This window comes from Pieris brassicae, chromosome 5 (assembly GCF_905147105.1).
Source record: "Pieris brassicae chromosome 5, ilPieBrab1.1, whole genome shotgun sequence".
Classification (NCBI taxonomy): Eukaryota; Metazoa; Arthropoda; class Insecta; order Lepidoptera; family Pieridae; genus Pieris; species Pieris brassicae.
The window spans coordinates 9,930,717-9,952,453 of record NC_059669.1 but is presented as its reverse complement, the minus strand read 5'-3'; the positions used below and the strand labels follow the sequence as shown (position 1 = coordinate 9,952,453).

The window sequence follows — 21,737 nt, the reverse complement described above, 5'->3', positions numbered from 1 at the left end:
TTTATTGAAATGTTTTAAAAAAACAATCTATACTAGTATCTAAAAAATACAGTTCTAAGCTTAAATAAATGTGACAGAAACTTAGGAACAACTGATATGATAGGTTTTGTTACCTGTTCTATTAATATAATATCTTTAAGATACCTAGCTATCAGAAACGTTTGATAATTAAAACTTTGCCATTGTAATTAATAATGCAAGGAATAAAGTTAATACATATTAATTGTTTTTTTATTAGATGGTAGATAGTAAAAAAAATATTGTACGCACCAAAATGGCGACTGTAGTACCAATTTCAGCCGCCGGCCAAGAAAAGAAAAGCTAGTAGTACAAGTACAAGATATTTTGTGTGCTAATATAGTCTTTGGTGCGTTCGAGAAGTAGGTCATTTCAGTTCCACAGATTAAATAATAAAATTTATGAAAACTAGGTTATATAGGGGAGACCGTGAGAATTGAAAATTGAATATTAAACGGGACATGTTTCGGTATGTGGGGAACAAACAGAGCCCACCTGGGGTCCGAGGGACGTATGATAATTAGGGTCATTATTGATGGTTGATATTTTATTTATATTAACTGATAGTAAATTGAACACAATATGGGACATTATACGTAACTTAAATACTTTTTTCGAGAAAATTATATACTGTGTTTTTTGTTTATAAATAATATCGTAGTCATTTTTTTATCCCGAAGCGGTAGACAGTGACTGCGGATCTTCACTTGCAACATCCTAACATACCTCTATCTCTCCATCCACTTTCACGACCTTCACCATGCATGCTCGTCGGTGATGCGAACTTTTAACTAGTCCCTTCTTTAGTACCTCTTGGATTTTGTCCAAGTATTTCCGACTAGACTAGTGATGGGCAAAGTACGGTCCGCCGAAGTTCCATCAACATGTATATGGCCTGTTTATGTAGGTAATAAAACAATTAGGATTTTATCTAATTCATGATGATCATACTTTTTTATAAAAAAATATCTTATTTGTGAAACAATTCAATACTCTATATGATTATATATAATTTATGTTGTATATATATATTTTTTCACATTTCTTCTATATTTGATGTCAGTTTTTTTAATGATAAATAAATATTTTTTAAGAGTTAGGTACTTTTAATCAACTAAAATGTTGTCGTATAATTTTCTTCAAGATTCAATTTTATACTAGTGCTAGTCACATAAAAAAAATTTCTTGAAAGTCCTCCAAATTAAATAGTAAATATAATTGAAGTCCTCTACCTTAGAATTTCAAATAACAGTACATATTCATACAAGTATGAACAAATAATTACAAAAGCAACCCCTTACACCTTGTGAAATTCCCACACATCGTGAGAAACACACCCTAGAACGAAACACGCATAAAAACTGCCTTCACGGTACGGTGCGCGCATGAAGCGTCAAGTTTTGTGTATCGTATTGCAAGTCGTTTTAAGACGCTGTTTGTGGTACTTTATGAAAAATGTTTTATAGAATTTTTAAAGAGCATATTCCCATGCTGTGGGGTTGGTTTATAGGTAGATTATAGGATTCCTAGGTGATTAATTAGGTAATATCGAGGAAATTATTTAATGTAAATAACAGGTTATATAGCGTTGTATAGTAATTTTTTTGAAGATAATAATAGTAGGCAAACGGGCAGGAGGCTCACCTGATGTTAAGTGATACCGCCGCCCACGGACACATTGCCAGAAGGCTCGCAAGTGCGTTGCCGGCCTTTTATTTATATTAATTTATTTAACAAAAAAGTATGTAATTTCTAGCTGAATATTTCTACAATTAAAAATTTGTTTCTACACTTAAGAAGTATAATAATGTTATGTTGCATTTGAAATGTTGCTAAGAAAAATTTAAAAACACAGTTTTTACAATATAGAAATTCACGTAATTAATTTTATTACAATATATTTAAAAAAAATAGTCTCTTAAGAATGGTCAAAGCTCAGACAAGCCTTTCAATACAAAAGATTTGCCCATTATGGAACCAAAAACTACCAAATCCATTAATCACCGGCCAAGCCGCGTTCATTCACTAATATCAAAGTACAGGTTTGCGAACGACAGAGACAGCACCAAAACAAAACATTCCGATACATTTCCCAACGCTTAAAGCCCTTAGTTGGAGCGAGATAGAATGAGTTGTCAGTACAACTTTAAAACAGGATGAAAAAGGACATAGGGTCTTGCTCCTGAATCAAGTACGAGCTAAGTTCATAAAGTAATTCGACGTTGTCGAGGAAGGACGTGTGTAAAGTGACCTAAAATGCAGTACAGTGAAGACGATGACTCTCAAAATGGTTTTTCGGAAACGACTCAAGGATTATCTAAGGCCGAGTTGAGGAAGGTGTGTGTTGAAATTGTGATAATAAAAAAAAATACGAGAATATTAAATGTTTAAAAATGTGCTTCAATAAAAATCCATAAATTTTTTAAATAAATTAGAAAGATTATGTGCAGTTCAGTGTAATTTATTGGAAAAAAATTTACAGACAAATAAGCCAATAATGGAAAAGAAGCGGCGCGCGCGCATCAACAATTGCCTCAATGAACTGAAGGATTTACTACTGGACTCTATGGACAAAGACGTAAGTATTTGTGTATTTTTTCAATTAAAATTTTGTTGATAATAACATTCGTATTTATAAGAGCTATTTTTTTATGCAATAGATTAAAATAAATACATATTTTATTTTATTAATTGGTATTGTTATTACTTATTTATAATTTCTTGCTTTATAATTGTAATAATTCAAACTATTGTATGATCAAATACAATTTAAAAAAATTACAACGTATAACATAAATCTAACAAAATTATTTTATTTTTTCAGCCTGCACGCCATTCAAAATTAGAAAAAGCGGATATTTTAGAAATGACAGTGAAGCATCTTCAGACTCTTCAAAGACAGCAGCTCGCAGCAGCAATAGCAGCCGACCCAGGAGTCCTCCATCGTTTTAAAGCCGGCTTCGGTGACTGCGCAGTGGAAGTCCGAAGATACCTTTCAAGACTAGCAAGCGTTCCAACTGGACTTCGCTACCGACTAGGAAACCATCTCAACTCATGTATCTCCGGAATTGAACACCTACATCCCTCTGAATACGCGCCCCTGGTACCAGACCCTTTAAGACTCGACGATGAAAGACCTAGCGCCTTCCACTATGTCAAATCCACGCGACCAACCAGCCCACGATTAAGCCCGCTATCGTGTGACTCAGCATGCGACTCCTCAACAGAACTAGAAACTCCTCCTCGCCCAGTTAAAACATATCCCTTCCCAACACCACCCAGCCATTCGGCGTCAGACCAGGACACAAGCCCCGAACAAAAAGCTACGGTATCCTCAACTACAATTTCCCCAGAAACGCTTAAACAAGAAGCCTTAAGAAATAAGAAGCTCATGGAACCACTATCAATAGTTATAGATGTTGAGAACTACAAAATCGGCATAGATGCATCACCAAAACGCGCAGTGGACTACTCAATCAGACACAAATATAAACGTCACGCTGAGAGCTTAGGACCGCCAACAAAAGTCTTACGGTTGGATGAGAAATCAATAACCCCACAAAAGAGAGAAGACCACGCAACCCTAGAATCGTTCAGAAGAGTACCAGAAAGGATATTGCATAATGAAAAAAAGTTATCGCTACCGCAAAGTATCCCTGTACCGATGGAGGTGCCATCACAAAGCCGATCTGTTATAAGCCATACTGCAGAATCCTTGGCACAGTCCAGCACAAGTAAGGTGGTAAAAGACAAGGCTGAAGCAGACACAAGTTCAAAATCTCCTGTTCAAGGCACGAGTACTGAAATGTGGCGACCTTGGTGAACTGTGATAATAAGATTCCAATTGGAATAGCTAATAAATATGGTTTTACGTGTGGTGCTGTTTACACTGTAACATGCAAGCTTTAATGAATATTATATAGAGTAAGAATTTATAAAGAGCGAGAATTTACCTATGTGGTATTCTTAGTAAAGATATTATTTTTATCGATGGCATTTTGATTGGATTTGAACAATTGCTACTGATTGAACTCAAATTAAAAAGTGTAAACTTCATGTAACGTCCCTCGATTTAACGACGAAGTCCCTAAAGAATCGAAATTAATCGAATTGGCTTTGGTTGGCTTAGCTTGTCTTCCATTCCATACACTCTACATAGCCTTACACGCACTCTCAATAACAATTGCCTAATAAAGTTCTTTTTAAGTTTCTAAAATTAGTAAAAACTGCGCAGCTGTGTACGTTCTTTTAAATATTTGTAATACAAATACGTACTTTAAAAACAATTGCTCCTATAAAATTTAAAATCACAATATAAAGAGGACTACGGGAAGCTATTTGCATTTTTTAAAATTATAATTTAATTTAATTAAATACATGAGAAAGTGCAACTAGGATTATTAAATGAAAACTACTTCATTAATTAACAGAAAATTACCTCAAAACAATTAAAATTCACTAACACTATTCAACACGTAGAAAATTAAAAAAACGAATTTCTATTACCCATATACAATAATTTATATGAAAAAAAAAACATTACATTATTCCAAATTTAAGGAACTCGCTACCAGCTACACTTCTTCCTAATATAACAAAAAACAATATTAAATTTAAATTAAAATAATATTACATAAATCAAACAATTATAAATTATGCTAATCAGACATTATCGTCATTAAATACATATTCGAATATAAGAAATAACCTGTATTCAAATGAGAATTCTCGTCAAGAACAGGTTTCTTGCATCGGCTATCTATGGCGCATCAATGTTTCAATTGCTTTATGACGTTTTACGTGCAATTTTAATGGTTTGATTGTTATAATGTTAGAGTTTTTATGTCATTGGCCTTAGTATATATATATATGTTAATGATTTAAATATGTTCGACGTCCTGGTGGACAGAAAAACTGTGTACAGTTTGTTTCCACCACACCAACTTCCTTTCTATTAAGATCATTTATAGAATAAATAAATAAATAAACGACAACTCTATAACGCCATAAAATGCATAATCCCTTCAGTGTCGTTATAAAGAGTTTACACTGTATCTTGATATCTATCGGCTGCCCCAGCGAACTTCCGTTCGACTTACGTCGATTTCTTTACCCTAGGTTTTTTTTAGCCTAGGTTTTTACTAGTAACATACCGACATATGAAACATTTTGTTACTCCTTATAGACTGTTCGCTTTTCCGGAATAAAAAAGTTATAACTATAAAATCCTACCTCAGAATTCAAGGAATAAATTAAAAATATATATATATATTCTAATTTGACCGCCGTCTTTGAGTTATATAGAATATACTGTAAAGCTGTTTTTATGAACAAAGAGACAAGAACATTCTGAAAAAATCATTTTCTATGAAGTTAAAATTATTAAATTATCAAAGATGTCTCACTAATTTAATAATTTAAAATGAAAAATAAATTAAAATAAATTTATTAAAAAGCTTTATTAAAATAAATAACCACAGAACTTAATACATTACTTCACACGATATTCACACTTAGTTTCGGACGGAATAATATCATAATTTCATATTTATTTAGATTTGAGAAAATCCTTCCTCTGTTGTTGTAACTTTTGTTCCAGGAGAGTCGCTTTCTCCTGATATTTAGCACTTTCTCGAGTTAAGGCCTGGATCGCTGAGTCTTTTCTGGCAACTGCTACTTTCACTCTGCAAAATGAAATACACATAAAGGAGCGGAACAATGACCAAATTTATCTTATTCTGTTAAACCCTAAAACCTAGTGCAGAGGTGGACACGTCTTTAGTCAATCGTTGGAAGCACAGCACCAGCTGCCTACTGAAGTACTTCCGAACCAAGTCTACTTACGGTCCTACAAGAAAAGAGAGCCTGGCAATGTGAGTGTCCATGGGCGACGGTAACACTTAACATCAGCTGAGCCTCCTGCCCGTTTGCCTTCTGTTACAAAAATACCCTACAGAAGTGGAAATCTTTATTTGATCTAATTATGATTATTCAAAGTCGAGAGTAAGCCTTCAAGGCACAGAATTGAGAGTTGAAAATTTTTGACATAATTACCGTTAAGTCTTGACTCATATAACTATTTATATAAGACAGTGGAACATAGTGACAAAATTGTGTGTCCTAGATCGTTTATTTCTTCTACAATGTTATACTAACACTGAGTATAGAGTAAACACACCCGACAAAAATATTAAAAATAATGGTATGATTATTAATGTAACGATATATCAAGAAATAAACTTTATAATAATAATCAAAACACGAATATATATTACGAACTAACTTAGCATAGAGCTGATGCATCTGCTCTTCGTGTGTCTTCTTCATCTCTTCTATCTCCCTCTGCAATGCTTCGACTTTATTCTTCCAAGCCTCTTCGCAGCTCGACCTTACTTCTTCAGCGCGTCCTTCCAATTGAATATTTTTCTAGAAATCAAAATAATAAAAAATATATAACGTATTTAAATTAGAATGCTTTTATGAGTGACGGCCTTCCAGTGTCTAATTTATAAAAACAAAAATCCCAAATTTAATCAAGTAAAATCAGAAAAAACTACTTAAAAAGATACACTAAAACAATATAGATAAACATATTTATAATTGAATTATAAAAAAGACTTCTTATTTCTATAATTTTACACAAATTTTACTAATGTGAAATTACGCTTAACAAATGTCGATGAAAACAGCGAATATTTATTAATTATTTCATACCTCTGTTAAAACTCTATTTCTGGTTTCTAATTGGCTTATTTTAACTTCCAGCTCAGCACCTAAAAACATGTAAATGATACGACTGAAAATCTTGAAACTGTCGAGTATTTAAAATACAATTTTTATTTAAAAACATATTACATATTAGTAATGTTGCAGTTATATTTTTTATAGAACTGGAGTCAAACGGACAGGTTCATCTGATGTTAAGTGATACTACCGCCGAGATTGAAACAATTACTGTAGAAAATGCTTTAGATGTGGTGCACTTTTATTAATAAATCAAGTACAGGGGGCAGGTTTAATGCCCATGGACGATCTTAATTACCAGTTTTAAAACTTCGTACGTACTTTCCAAAGAAGTCCGAAGTCAAATTGGTTGGAAAATACTTCAGTGGGCAGCTGGTTCCACATGAACGTAACAAAAATTGTGTTTTTTGTTTTTGAAAAAAGGGAATAAAATAAGAGATGGCTCTCTATATGTGGCATCATAGATAGATTCAGAGGATTTAAAAAATTATTATATTATTTATTTTTCTATTTGACTAGGACTTACATTTATCTTCCTGCAATCTAACCCTGGCTTGGGCATCTTGATAGCGCTTCAGCGTCGCTGCTTCGGTCTCTGCCAATTCTTTTAATTCAGTCTCATAGTGTTCTTTGTTTCTCCTTCAAAAAACGTTTTTATGAGTTCACGGATCGTTTTCGTCTTGTAAAAAATTAAATCAAACTCAAGTTCCGGACGAATACAAACTATATGAAGTTTATTTCCCCAGACCAAGAAAGAATTGTGAACGATATAATGTAGATGCAGCCTAACACAGAAAAGTGAGGGTAGAATTGAAAATTGAGACTTCCGTCAACGTTAGGAGGCGACATCGACCACCTTTACGAAACTACGGTACATATGACACGATGTATGGAATTTATTAATGAACTCCATAGATTAACTGACGTTTTTAACTGTCCGTTGAGTGAACTGACAAAAGGTATTCATGTCAATTAGTTTTGTAAGAATTAGTCATTTTGAAATATAAATTAAAAATTATTTAGCATCGTTGTGACTTGAAACTCGATGAAACGAAAAAGCGACAGACACATAAAGACATTAATTTTTTTTTAATGTAGGAGAAAATCAGATAGGAGGCATTATACACTGTATAATCTTTTAATTAGTGTGTATTTGATAATTTTTTGAATTAAAATAACCATAGACGTAATTTTTTTTAATAAAAAATTAATTTAAATAGATTAAAAAATTAGATGAAATTTATCAATTTAATTTACAAATCATTAATTATGATTTTTTTAATTATTTTAGTTTTTATCAAAACTAAAGATTGACATTAAACTTACAAATTTATTTCTTTATAGAAAAAAAACTAATTTAGTTTTAACTTGAAAATTAAAATTACAATCGTCTTCTACGTGTGAATTGCACACATGTTTTTTCTGTGTATGTATTATTTTGTTCGTGATATAAATGTAAACAGTTGCCGTATTGGAGTCATATGTTATGATAGCCCACTTGTTAAAGATAAATAACCAATACGTTTTTGACATAGTAATATACACAAAGAACACAATTTTCAAAGCAAACTACAAAGTTAAGATTGGGCATTTGCACATTTGGTCTGGATCCTTGAGCAGATTAACCACCGATTGTCTAAAGCCAATAAATTATTTTGTACCAAGCGGTCGAAACAACTTCGTTACGTTACGTTACGTTTTCATTACGTTACGTTAGAAAGTAGGTATCGCTACAAAATAAACAACCTTTTTGTTGTAAGTATATTCTTTGCGTTGGGTTTTTAATCGCGTTCTACATCTAAAATACCTCCCTACCATCTTTTAAAACTCTTCTTCATAAACGTTTCTTCACCATATCCTATACTGCTCAATCGTGACTTGTAATTCTTGTATTATTTTGTATTGCGTCGCAATTCATGAATTACTTTTTTAATTATTTCAAATTAAGGTTGGTGATTCTATATTTTTTATAAGATTTGGTTATGCACTTCACCCATCATATTTATTTTTTTAGTTTTTCCCTTACCAGGAAGCCTGGAAGAGATTCACTTGTTAGCGATAAGGCCGCCCGTTGCATCCCTTATAATTTTTATGTATCGTGTTATTTTTTTGTCTATGAAGTGTAAATACGATTCGTTATTACATTCCAGTTACCTTAATGCATCTTGCAGCTCCTTTCTTCCCGTCTGAGCTTCCGCTTCCAAACTCTCTATGGCCTTCTCGATCTCTCCATCTCTCTCCAACTTGTGTTGCGCCGTTAGCTCTGTCACTTTCCTCTTGAACAAAACTTTCTGTTCTGCTTCGAATTCTCTTTTGTGTTTCTCAAAGTCTGCGTCTAATTGTAAGCGTTTCTCGTTCATTTGTAGCTGAAATTATGAAAATGATTTTTGACACTTCAGAGACGTTAAAATAAGCATGAATTATTAGAAATGACAGATGCCAAGATCGCTTTGCATCTGTCTTTGTAATTCAGTCTTATAACATAGATTTTAATATTCATAAGTTAAGTACCTACATCATCCGCCCCTTTTGGCCACAGCACAATAACAATTTGATAGAAAGGGACGAAAGACTACTTCTGTTAAGAGTTCAATTAAATTTTAAAAAAATTACCTCAAGTTTTTCTTTTTCCTTCTTTATTTCAAGATCTATATTTTGCTTCTTTATTTCCAACAAACGCTCTTGCTCCTCTCGCCATTTTTCTTAATAAGAAAAATTATAAACATCAATAAATTGAGTTAAATATTGAAATCTTTCATCCATAAATAGGGGAAAAGTTTTTGTAATTTTATTTTTCAATTTACAGAAAAATTACCAACAATGTCAAAATATAGAAAAAATTTAATTCCAGGCGAAACAATTATTAATTTTAGTTTTAACGTGTTCAATACGTCACAATTGGTTTAAAATTATGCACGCTCACAACGAGCGAAAGACTGTCATATCCCGTTGACATAACTATTTGGACAATATACTATTTTATTAGCATATTGTTATACATATGCATTTAGATTTTTATTTTATGTCATAACTTGCTTATACAATATAAATACTATATTGTCCGATTAACTTCGTAACACCAACATATATTTATGCCAAAACTTAATATTTTTTTTTAAAACAGACCAAAGTGATTGGACCTCATAAAACCTACATAAAACAATGTTCTGAAGAAATATTTAAATATATGACAGTCAAAGTTTTTTTCTTCAAAGACCAGCTCGGAATAGTTTTCATTGGAAAATTCAATTGTTTTCCACCGTCTAAACATTCCCTGAACTTCCACAAAAATTTCAAGATACTCTCGAGTTTTAGCAACAAACGAACAGCAATTAATGTATATGTCGCAGTAAAGTAGTTAAATCACAGAGTTAATTGAATCCCTAGACAGTTAATTATAAATCGATATTCAATGAAGTCGCTAAAGTTGCGTCAGACAAGTGAGTGAACGAAACGTTTTACGAGTTTCCTAAACGTTCCTAGGAAACAAGACTAACCTCACCTAACCATTTACAATAAAGACAGACAGATAGTTAAACGTTTTCGATTTATGTGAAAATGCTATGTCTTGATTGAATATCGACATTTAATCAACTGTCTAGAGATTCAATTAACTCTCTGATTTAACTACTTTACTGCGACACACATATATATATAGCAAAAATAAACCTGTAATTAGACCGTTGCTATGCACAGAATGAAAATAAAAAACCAAATAAATGCCCTATCTGTGCTTGTTTTACAGTGTTCGCCTCATATGTATAGTTCAACTCACCAAACTCCCGTTTCTGTAGTCTATCTCTTTCACTCAACTCGTGCGCAACTCGTTCGTTCTCAGCGCGTAGTTCCGCGACTAATCTCGTTCTTTGCTCTTGATACGTCATTTCTAATTCTAGTATCTGTTTCTCCATTCTTTAAAGACAAGAAAAACATATATTAAAATGCTTTTAATTGTATTTTTTTATAAAATTCAACAACGTCGATATGAAGAAATATAAACTAATAGTTGCGTTGCGTTGCGTTAAATATGTGGGGTCATTCTGCATCTTCTACCACATTTAACATTCTCCATGTTTTCAGAGGATAATACCTACAGCTGAGTTTCATGATCAGAGATCGAGGCAGAAGACGAAATTCCACCCGTATTGTGGTGAGCGTTTTTAAGGTATTTCTTATAGGTTGCCCACTGAAGTATTTACGTACCAGGACTTAAGGTTCTTCAAGAAAAGAGCATTACAATTTTAAAAGGCCGGCAACGCACTGGCAAACGTTTTGGCAATGTGAGTATCGATGGGCGGCGGTATCACTTAACATCAGGTGAGCTTCCTGCTCGTTGCCCTCCTTTTACTTAAAAAAAATCTGAACCACGAACCACTCAAACCACGCCCTTCAATAAAAGAGCATACCTACGAATTTTTAAAAAAACCGTCAATGCATTCGCAAGCTTTCTGGCAATCTGTGTGTCCATGGGCGGCAGTATCACTTAACCTACCTATAATAGGGCCTGGTGCACGTTTGGCCCCTGTTATATAACAAAAAATACGAACCTGGTACTAGCTAGCTGTCTCTCTTTAACGAGGGCTTCTTCCTTCTCTTTCTCAAGAGTACGCCTGAGTTCTTCCATCTCGTTCGCACATTGGGCTTTAAGCTTGCCAAATTGTTCCGCATGAAACATCTTCAAATCCGACACTTCTTTTTGTTGCCTCTCCGCCATTTCTCTTAACTCTCCTTCTAAACCTTTTACAGTTAGTTCCTGAAAGCAAAATTATTTTATTTCTTTCTTTCTTCGGTTTGAGAGAAGTATATTTGGTCCCGTTGCCATATCAAAGAACGATACGATTTAAATTCAAACGTTCTTGTTTGACTGATTTTATTTTCTATTAAAAAATTTTGTTCGTTCTTTTTAGAGCATATTTGTACATGATTTTGCTGGTGGTTTACTATACAAATGTTACAATGCTCATCATGTTCAGGATATTGGTAGGGCTCCCCTGCTATTGCAGTGCGTCAATGTCAGCTGTAGCTGGTGAGAGGCGCGTGCGACAGCTCTAACTCCCGGCATTGCATTGCATTTGCTCTTTTTAATTTTATGATATACTATAAAATAACCTACTTATATAATAGTTAGGACAGGAAAAATGATTAATTGTTAATTTACGTTCACTACCAGTTCGCAAATCAAAGGGCACACACAAGAAGAACTGGCAAGAAACTCTCCTCCATTCATGGTCATTGAAATATTCGTCAAATTTATAAAAAGCTTAATGATTAATTTACGTTTTGTAATTCATACCTTGATTTTTTCCGCTTTCTGTCGAACCCAGCGTTGTCTAGCCACCTGAAAAAAATAATTTCACTTATTATCTAGTTGGTACATTCTAATACCGATTATGAAAAAAATTCAGAACAAGTCTGGGACTTTAAAAAAGCATCTCAAGGGGGCAGACATTTGTGTCATGGACATTACCACCGAAGACCATTTTTTTGTTGTTATTTCCATTGGTGCACAGCCGGGAATCGAATCTACGAGCTCAGGGATGAGAGTCACTAGGCCACTGCTCATAATATACATAAGAGTAATATAAAATGATAAAGCAGTTTATTTATTTGTTACTTCAGCGAATGTATATAAAAGTATGTGTAGTTTTAGATAACTTAATATTTCAAGTGCAAAGTCAAAAAACCTAATAGTCCCTGCCTACGCTAGTGAAAAAGACGTTATCCTATTCGGAATATTAATCAGTTATAGACAGTATTGTCATCGTGAATATTAAGAAATTCACTAAACATATCTTAAATAGAAATCAGCGCCACCTGTTGGCAACTAAAAGTCAATTCCATTTAATATTTTAACCTTCGTTAAATAGAAATAAGATTTACACACTTAACAACGCTTATCTATGTATGTAAAAATGAATCCCTATTTCCCTTGGTTACGGCATCACGTGTGTACGGCACGACCGATTTAGATCATTCTTTTTTGTTGTTTGTTATTGTCAGGAGAAAGTTATGAAAGAAAATGTCACGGAGAATTAGAACATGTATTAAGTAATACTGACTTATGTTAAGATTTTTTTCCAGTGCATAGCGCTTTTACTATAAACTTTTTTGATGTAAACTGATGACGTTTGACATAACATTGACAGAATGCGTGCTGCAAATATCTTCAAAGAGGATGTAAGAGAAATGAAGATCGTTTAAAATAAATGCTTTGATCTCAGTTATTATATTGGTAATCAATATTCATAGTTATGACAGGACTACGTCTGTCGGGTCCGCTAGTTTTAAATATAAAATAAAAAAAATAAAGCGCGGTTAAGCGGCTATCCGTAATTTAAGTGAATATGTATTTGATTACTAGTAAAAACTAAAATTTGTAGTTGGAAGTGTATTTATTATTTTTAGTAAAATTTATGTTTAAGGTAATTGTCATGTATGTGTAAAATATAATATAGAAAATTCAATATATGATTCAATAAATAAATAATCATCTGATGTTAAGTGATACCTCCCATGGACACTCAATGTCAGAGGGCTCGCTGTGTTGCCAGCCTTTCAAATCCGTACTCTTTTACATACCACATAGCGTGTTTTTAGCTCTTTCTTGAAGGTCACTAATTTGTATTGGACACGGTATTATTACCGCTTTAACTTAGGTACTATACCTGTTGCGCAGCGGCCATTTTGTCGTGTTGGTTTTTTAGCTCCAGCCTATATCTCTCTTCCAGTGTTTGCGCAGATCTCTTCCACCTATCCTCTAAAGACCTTCGCTCGTCAACTAACTCCTCTATTCTATGGTTAAGTGTTTTCTTGTCGTTTATCAACTGAAAATTCAGTTGTTTTAAAATTAAAACTCTAAGTAGTGAATCTTTCCCCAATTTTGCCTAAAGCAAATTCTGCTAAAAACCGTAAAATCTTCACATCACCGTCACATCTCGTCAGAGTTGTCAAATGTCAAACTTATGAAAAATTACTCTTAAAACAATTTTTATTTACGTTTTAAGATACGGGCCATAGTTTAAGCGAATCATAAACCCATAAATTATAAAGTTTGTACAGAAAATATTGTATCATTTTGATACAAATTCATATTTATAAGCGTTATATTTTGTTGTATAATATCTTTATTGGACGTCGTTCTTTTTAATTAAATAAGTCTGGACATTTTTCATTAATTTATATCTAAAACTCTATTCAAGGTAACTCTCCCTGTACTTTACTAAAATGAGTTCATACGTTAGCACTGAAAAATGTTACCTATATATAAAAATGATTTAATTCTCTTTAATTTTTAAATTACATAAATTTGAATAAAAAAAGAGTATTTTAATTACCTGGTCAATAAAATTCTGGTGTCTTTTGATGGTCTCTTCACACTCCTGCTTAACCTTACCAATATTGCGATGCGACTGCTTTTCAAGATTACTTATTTTCGTAATCATCTGTAAACAAATGGTTAAATGGTTATACAATATTCATTGAAAAAATCAATGGCGCTACAACCTTTTTAGGCCTGGGCCTCAGATTTCTGTATCTGTTTCATGATCATTTGTTAATCGAATAGGCAAGTAGTGATCAACCTTCTGTGCCTGACGCACACCGTCGACTTCTTGGGTCTAGGCAAGCCGGTTTCCTCACGATGTTTTTCTTCACCATCCGAGCTAATGTTATGCCTTAATGCGCATATAGAATGAAAATCCATTGGCACAGCCGGGGATCGAACCTACGAGCTCAGGGACGAGAGTCATTAGGCCACTGCTCTTAAATATACATAAGAGTAATATAAAATGATAAAGCAGTTTATTTATTTGTTACTTCAGCGAAATGTATATAAAAGTATGTGTAGTTTTACATAACTTAACGTTTCAAGTGCAAAGTTAAAAAAACCTAATAGTCACTGCCGACGCTAGTGAAAAATACGTTATACGTTACCAATATTAATCAGTTATAAACAGTATTGTCATCGTTAAGAAATTCACTAAACATATCTTAAATAGAAATCAGCGCCACCTGTTGGCAACTAAACATCAATTCTATTTAAAATTTTAACCTGCGTAAAAGCAAGACAGAGCCGAAAGATTACTTTAATAAATAAATCTTTTAGATTATAATACAATTTAATAGATGTCATGTGCCCCGCTTAAAACAACGAAAGAAGCGAATGAATCTAAACTAACTTCAAATTGTTAGAACCAATTTATTTCTTTAGATAAAAATTACTTGATACGAAAAGTGCATCTTTTTGTTACAATATTTTCTACACAAAGACAATACAGAATCAAAATCATAGCTCGAAAGTATCGCGCCAGCAGTTATCAGCTACCAACGTAAGTCTGATTCTGTTTTTGTAAGAAAAATATAAATACTTATAGGTGCTGTTTTACTTTAAATGATTCCATTCTCGTTGTTTGGATACAATGTATTTAAATAAATTGTTATGGAATTAACTAATAATTTTATTATGGAAGAGCTGGGAACACACACAGGTGTGTGAACAACTTTTACTTCAAAGGTTTTGTACAATATGTTTAGATTGACGTATTACAAAATATGTAATCGGAATTTTTAATTTAAGTAAGCAGTTAACTGCCGTTGGAAGATTATTTTTTAAATTTCAATCAGGTGTCAAAATGACAATTGACAAATAGTGGTGGAACTAAAAAACAACTTTATAAAATTCATTGGCATTTTTACATATTTATTAAATTTAATCTGGGTAAAATAATGAGTATATCAGAATCAATGCTGAAAGAGAACTGTCGTAGGATTTGGGCGCAGGGCTAAATACTTTTTTTTTATTATGACGCCATTATACTTCAACCGTATCGTTTGATACTTAATATGGAAAATCAAAGTATACATAAAAATCAATTAAGTTACTGTTACACTGATGCTCTTTTATCAGACCCTACTTACCTGTTCTTTATGATTCGTAAGGCTTTCCTGCAAAAGGGCAATACAACAAGACCTTTCTTCTAACTGTAAAGAGGCCGTCACTAAGCGCTGAGCGAGCTCCGTTTGTGGCAACTTAAGTAGTGATTCCAGTCTGGAATGATTCAAGTATTCCACTGTGAGACGAGTGTAGTGACGAGAATAAACGCTACGTGTACTTAACGTTTTTATCGGACTCCAAACTTAGACGCTAATTTTGACGTTCTCCCTTCATACGTTTTTATAAAACATTAACCACACTGCTACAAGGTTCTGAACTGCGATGCCAGACTTTTAACAATTATCACGCACTTTTCTTGAAGGAAATTCCTATCCTATTATTATATTATTGTCAAGTTCTATAAAAAAGGAATGATGGGAAAATGTCAAAATAAGCGTCCAAGCTTGGAGTTTACGTTAACGTTTATGGTATTTAACTTTTTCGTAAAACGTTAAATAAGTACCATGCATTGTCTCTTTTTACTAAACTACTCTTTTGTCTCCTTCTGTCAAATTGTGTTTATACTGTGATGAAAAGAGACAAATAAGTAATTTAGTTAAAACGGTACAAGACTAATTTATTTTGTAAAAAAAAGGCTTTACGTTCGTAACCAAAAATTTCAAAAGCAATTTTATACAACAATACTTACTTAGGAATTGTCTGAGGTGTTGTTGTTGTAACTACGGATAACGCGTCGTTCGCACTTTGTTCAACTTTCTCCAAAAACTGGAATATTTCCCTGAAAATATAATGTTACCAGATTAATCTTTTAACAAACTCGGCACTATATCTCAATTTTCATCGTAGAGTTAAAAAAGGAAAACAATTGAATAGGTAACAACCAAAACATATCATCTTATGTTATTATATCTTATTATATGTTTATAATAAAAAACACACAAACAGTTTGGTCGCGGAACACACACTCATTCCGAAGCCCTTATTGTACCGGTTTAAACAATTTTAAGTCATTTTAATAGAAATGGTCTAAAGAATTAAAGAAAAAAATATTTTCTCAGCCAGCCGCAACGTTAGATATTATTATTTTAATATATAATTAAAGTTTTATAATTATGAATTAATGTTTTAAATAAGGACAACTACGCTCACAGTTTACGTTAACATGTGGTTGCAATTTATATCAACAAATTAATTGCGGCTGATTATTTAACTCAAACTCAAAATAACTTTATCCATATAAGTAACCAAGTACACTTATGAACGTTAACAGAAAAGATGTAAAATTGATTCTAAATTTACGTTTACTATCAGTTCGCAAGGGCGCAGCAGGAAGAACTGGCAAGAAACTGTCTGCCACTCTTTTTAATCGCCTTTTTAAGTTTTGAGTCATACAAATTGTTTGATCTGGACCAAATCGTTTAAATAATCGTCATATTTATAAAAAGCTTTCTTGATTAATTTACGTATCACGAGAGTTTTGAATTGATTCAGTGATAATTCTCTATTTTCGTTTGGGAGTTCAATGTAAAAACGAATACAATTTCCATTTAAGGAGTGCTTTATCTTCAGGAGCCTGGTTGGTCGCTTAGATTTGTTCTGTTTCGAGTATTATACTGGTGAGTATTTTTTTGCTTCAAAAACACTTTTACCAGATAATTCCTTAAACTTAAGTTATCTAATTGGGATCTTAGACCACTAAGTTTACTTCAAATATTTAAGTAAAGCTCAAAGAGCAAGAACTTACATAAAATTATCCTTTGGACTATAACTTCTTTCTTCTTCTTTAGATTCTGTTTTAGACATTTGCGTATCAGCTACTGAAGTCACTGGGTTGTCACCATAACTCTCTATTTCTTTAAGCATTGAATAAATATCAAGTACTGTGGAATTAGAACTTAATTCTTTTGACTTTTCAATATCAGTATTAATTGGAGTTTCAGTCTTCTCAGGTTCAATTTCCTTGGTTAGTGGACTTTTTGATCTTTGTGCCTGTTTTATATCTATTGTATCCTCTTTATCTAGCTCTAGGAGTCTCGGAGATGAAGCAGAGAGTGACATCCAAGATTCTATATCTTTGTCTGTTTGAACACTGTCTATTCGCGCACTTAATGGAGTGCGTGTTGTAAAAACATTGCTGTGTGTATTTGCTGATACATTTTTCTCTACATTCTTTGCAGTTCTGTTATTCCAAAATCTTTTGTAGCCCGAATTTTCTTCATTCTTAGACTGTATATTGTTTAATTTCTTGTCGAACTTTTTTGTATTCCTTACAAGGTTTTCTGGTTTATAATCACTCTTTACCTTTAGATAATTTTGTATTAACTCCTTAGTTGAAACCTTTGATATATCACTGTTCTTTGCGTCTAACAAATTCTTATCAGTTAATTTAGAATCGTCATTATTGGAGGTTGAATTGTCGTTTGTGGTAGAAAATTGGTCAAACATTTCATTGATGTTGAGAGGTGTAGGCGAAATTGCGTCGGTTTTTATGTCTTTTAAAGTGAGCTCGTGCAATGTATTTATTGCAGCTATTTCTTTTTTATAATCTTCAATAACCTTAGAAGTGTATGCTTTAGTAGAACTATTCAGCAGATACGATGGATATTCTAAATTAACATTATCATCCAATTTTGAGCTAGTAGAATCTTCATTTGTACTTGGTGCCTTGTCGTTTTTAGGTGTATTTTGTGGCGGTAATGCTATATTACCTTCTTTCTGTAGAAAAAAATCTTTATATAGTAATCTACTGTGGTTAAAGGGCTCCGCCCATTTATCTGAATTCTCTTTATTATTTTCTTTAGATGACGCACTATCAAAGCTTCTTGGTTCTTTGCTTTCATGTGTTATCAAATTGAAGGATGTCGAAGGCAGTGAATAATTTTGATAATACTGTTTATCTTCTTTGACAGCACTCTCTGGATAACCAGAATCCTTAGAAGAAGAATCTGTGTGAACTCTTGAGCTTGTTTTACTTTTGTCCATTAAATTTGCATGGAAATCATTCAAAAATGTTCTGTAAGTGTGTGATTCATTTGAAAAATCTTCTTTCTCTTTATCGCTATTATCTAAGCAGTTTGTTGTAATTTTAAAATCATTACTGTCATTTTGTTTTAAATCCTTATTGTCTAGACAACCACTATCATGTGGCAAGCTAATCACATTTTGTGAAACATTACTATCGAGATCTTGTGTAGATTCTTCCTCTACTAAAGACAGTTGAGGTTTTGTTTGCCGACGGTCAAACACTTCCAACGCATTAGCCTCATCTACACTTAGGGAAGATGTATAGGTAGGCACATGAATGTTTTTATAGTTTTCATTAAAGGCTAAAAAATATGATTCATATTGGTTCTTTAAAGGAGGTGAAAATGATCTATGTTGATATATATCCCTATATCTGATAGGTGATGTAGATCTTGGCCGTTCTGTAATAGTTATTTCCATTCCATAATTGTCTTTAGTCAAACAACTATTTGTGTCATCCATATTTTTTTTGGTTTTCTTAGCTATGCTTCTGTATCTTAATGCGTTCTTTGGATTTGGATTTCTGTTCTTTGGTCCTGATTGTGCTTTAGCTTTAATTTTAGTACCTAAGCTAATAAATGTATCCTCTGAACCAATATCGGAGGCATTGCTACATATCTCCTTATTCTTTTTAAAAGCATTTTTTTCAAATGTTTTAGAAGTTCCTAGCAATTGCTCTGTTGGTGGCAACACTTTTACAGTAAGTGGTGAATCTGAAAGTAAAAGGAATAATAGGAAATAACATAAGTATTTAAAATGTACAAAAATATAAGGCACTACAGATACTTCTAATTATTTTATGACAGCATAAATTTAACCATATTAAATATATAATACAGTCTGGTTTTTTTTGGGACAGCATATATGGCCCCAAAGCATGCAATTCTATAAAGATTTGTTAGAAATCACTGGGAAGTATTTTCATTGCCACTTTTGTTTTTTTGTTTAGTTATTAAATTAATAAACTGATTTGATCAATTGCTGCTCAAAAACTAATTCCAAAAACAGATATTTATGACTATATGTGGTCATGCAAACATCTTTTTTAGAAATATTATCGAAACAATAAATTACCTTTAAGAAAATACATTAATTTATGAGTAATTTTTTATTAAAGTTTTAAAACTTACTACTGTATGACTGAAACAGTTCAGCACTAAAAGCCTTGAAAAAAGACCTAGTTGTTGGTGCCCTGTCCTTTGTGTCAGCAGAGAAAGGTCTCTTGTAATGTTCCTGATTATCCTGTAAAAGAAATTGCAAGAAAATGCAATAAATAACATATTGCATTGCATTGATTTAATCAAAATTAAATTAACCCTAAGGTTTTAGAGGAGATAATTCGTCGAATATAATAGCATCATTATTTATTTACCAAAACAGAGGAATTTTGTAGAGCTGAACGGGGCCGGCCTTTATTATTCTTCTTATCTTCTCGCTTTTTATTTCTATATGATAAATTAACAGGTGAACCGAGTAACCGCAAATTATTATTTTCTTTAGACATTACAAACTTTAAATCGTTATTTAATAAAATATTCACCATTCACATGTTCAGTAAGTATTTTTACAAAATACTCGCAAAGGCCAAAGTAACGATTTTATATTTCATTTGTTTGGTGTTTATCGAAGTAAAATATAGTTCAGTTGCTAGGCAACCGTTCACAGGACACAGTATCACTGTGAACTGTCAAACCACTAATCAAAGCTGATATTTGATACTTCGTTTACATTTACGTTCCGTTACGTAGATCGAATTTATAATTTTCGCCATTTCATATTCAGACGTAAATTCAACACAAACATTAACTTTACCTATAACGATGACCTACTATCTACTACTACTATATATATAGTGGTTTGATTTATAATACAATGGTTATTTTATCCGTTAAACGAAACGTTTTAGGAATGACGTCAGAGATAAAAATAACTGGAATTGATCATCTTGGTACTTGCTCAACTTGCCCGGCTTGTCCTTGTGAGTTGTAGCCTGTGTGTTATTCAGTCAGTGAACAAATAGTGCTCGAATTCCATACTCTGAAGGTTAGGGATTTATTTTGGTAAAATCTTAACTAGGCTTTTATTAAAACTTATATTAATTTGTGTTGATTGTGATTTTCTTGGCCAGGCACAATTCTTTAAAGCTAGAAAAATGTTCAGCGGAATCGCAGGTAAGAAATGTTTAATTTTAATATTGTTTATTCGATTAAATTGTATTTCATGCAAATAATGACTAAAACGGTGAGTTAGCATGATTTTTAAAAATAAAAATACGTAGTTTATTATAGTAATTACTGGTAGTAATAACTTTAGAAGTAGCTAAATTTTTTCAAGTTCAAGATGCATGTAAGTTAAATATTATGTAAATATTTCATAATAACAATGTCTTGTAGTTACATACAGACACATGATTATTTTATCATCGCGAATAACTATTACTTTTCAGTTACAGTTGTAACGAATTTTAACTTTTAAATAAGCTAGAATTAAAGATTTTACACATTTCGTAACACTGCGACATACTGAGAAGAGAATTGTTACAATATCCGAAACTAAACATTGCTAATAAAAGTATCATTAGCTATCATTTCTAAAGCATCCCTATAGGCCATTTTTTTTATTTAATCTAATAAACATCAGACATCTCTTCTTATTTACACTTTTATGTATAACTGCTATATTCTACGCAGACAAATTCGTGGAAATCCAATAAAAAACATCTGATCTTATCGGTAATTATGTTTTAATAGGTAAATCAAACTAACATGCCGTGTTTACGTGACAAACAAACTATTAATTAATTGAATTATTGTTATTATTATCCCATACTCATTATAGAGATAGCGCGTGGAGTCATACTTACACATCTGGAATTCTATAAATAAATACATCAATTAATTTTATGTTTAGGTATCACATGTTAAACTGAAAAAAATTATTAAGGGTATAATATGTTTCGTAATGTCTTTGTGTACCCACCGGCTGTAATACTATTTCACTCTAGTTCTTATTCCTTATAAACAATTACGCAAAATGTAAATATGTTGTATCTATTTTT

General features: G+C 32.4%; 2 protein-coding genes across 3 annotated transcripts; one reads left to right on the top strand and one right to left on the bottom strand.

The window, feature by feature from the left end:
- The first annotated feature begins 2,235 nt into the window (after positions 1–2,235).
- LOC123710143 (hairy/enhancer-of-split related with YRPW motif protein 1-like) lies at positions 2,236–3,841 on the top strand. The gene is made up of 3 exons (XM_045661872.1): positions 2,236–2,355; positions 2,501–2,596; positions 2,843–3,841. Exons 1-3 carry the CDS (start codon positions 2,275–2,277, stop codon positions 3,839–3,841), a joined length of 1,176 nt encoding a protein of 391 aa, XP_045517828.1. The 5' UTR covers positions 2,236–2,274.
- A 1,648-nt stretch (positions 3,842–5,489) lies between these two features.
- LOC123709815 (centrosomal protein of 131 kDa) lies at positions 5,490–20,331 on the bottom strand. 2 transcript variants are annotated; one of them, XM_045661378.1, is made up of 16 exons: positions 20,052–20,331; positions 19,810–19,921; positions 17,400–19,392; positions 16,344–16,433; positions 15,679–15,808; positions 14,097–14,204; positions 13,428–13,586; positions 12,056–12,100; positions 11,310–11,515; positions 10,538–10,674; positions 9,376–9,464; positions 8,917–9,128; positions 7,289–7,401; positions 6,733–6,791; positions 6,302–6,444; positions 5,490–5,702 (listed from the first exon to the last, which is right to left on the bottom strand). In XM_045661378.1, exons 1-16 carry the CDS (start codon positions 20,220–20,222, stop codon positions 5,567–5,569), a joined length of 3,903 nt encoding a protein of 1,300 aa, XP_045517334.1. In that variant the 5' UTR covers positions 20,223–20,331; the 3' UTR covers positions 5,490–5,566. The 2 variants fall into 2 exon arrangements, with proteins under 2 accessions (XP_045517334.1, XP_045517335.1); XM_045661379.1 differs by having other exon boundaries at positions 20,220–20,331.
- Between the last annotated feature and the right edge of the window lie 1,406 nt (positions 20,332–21,737).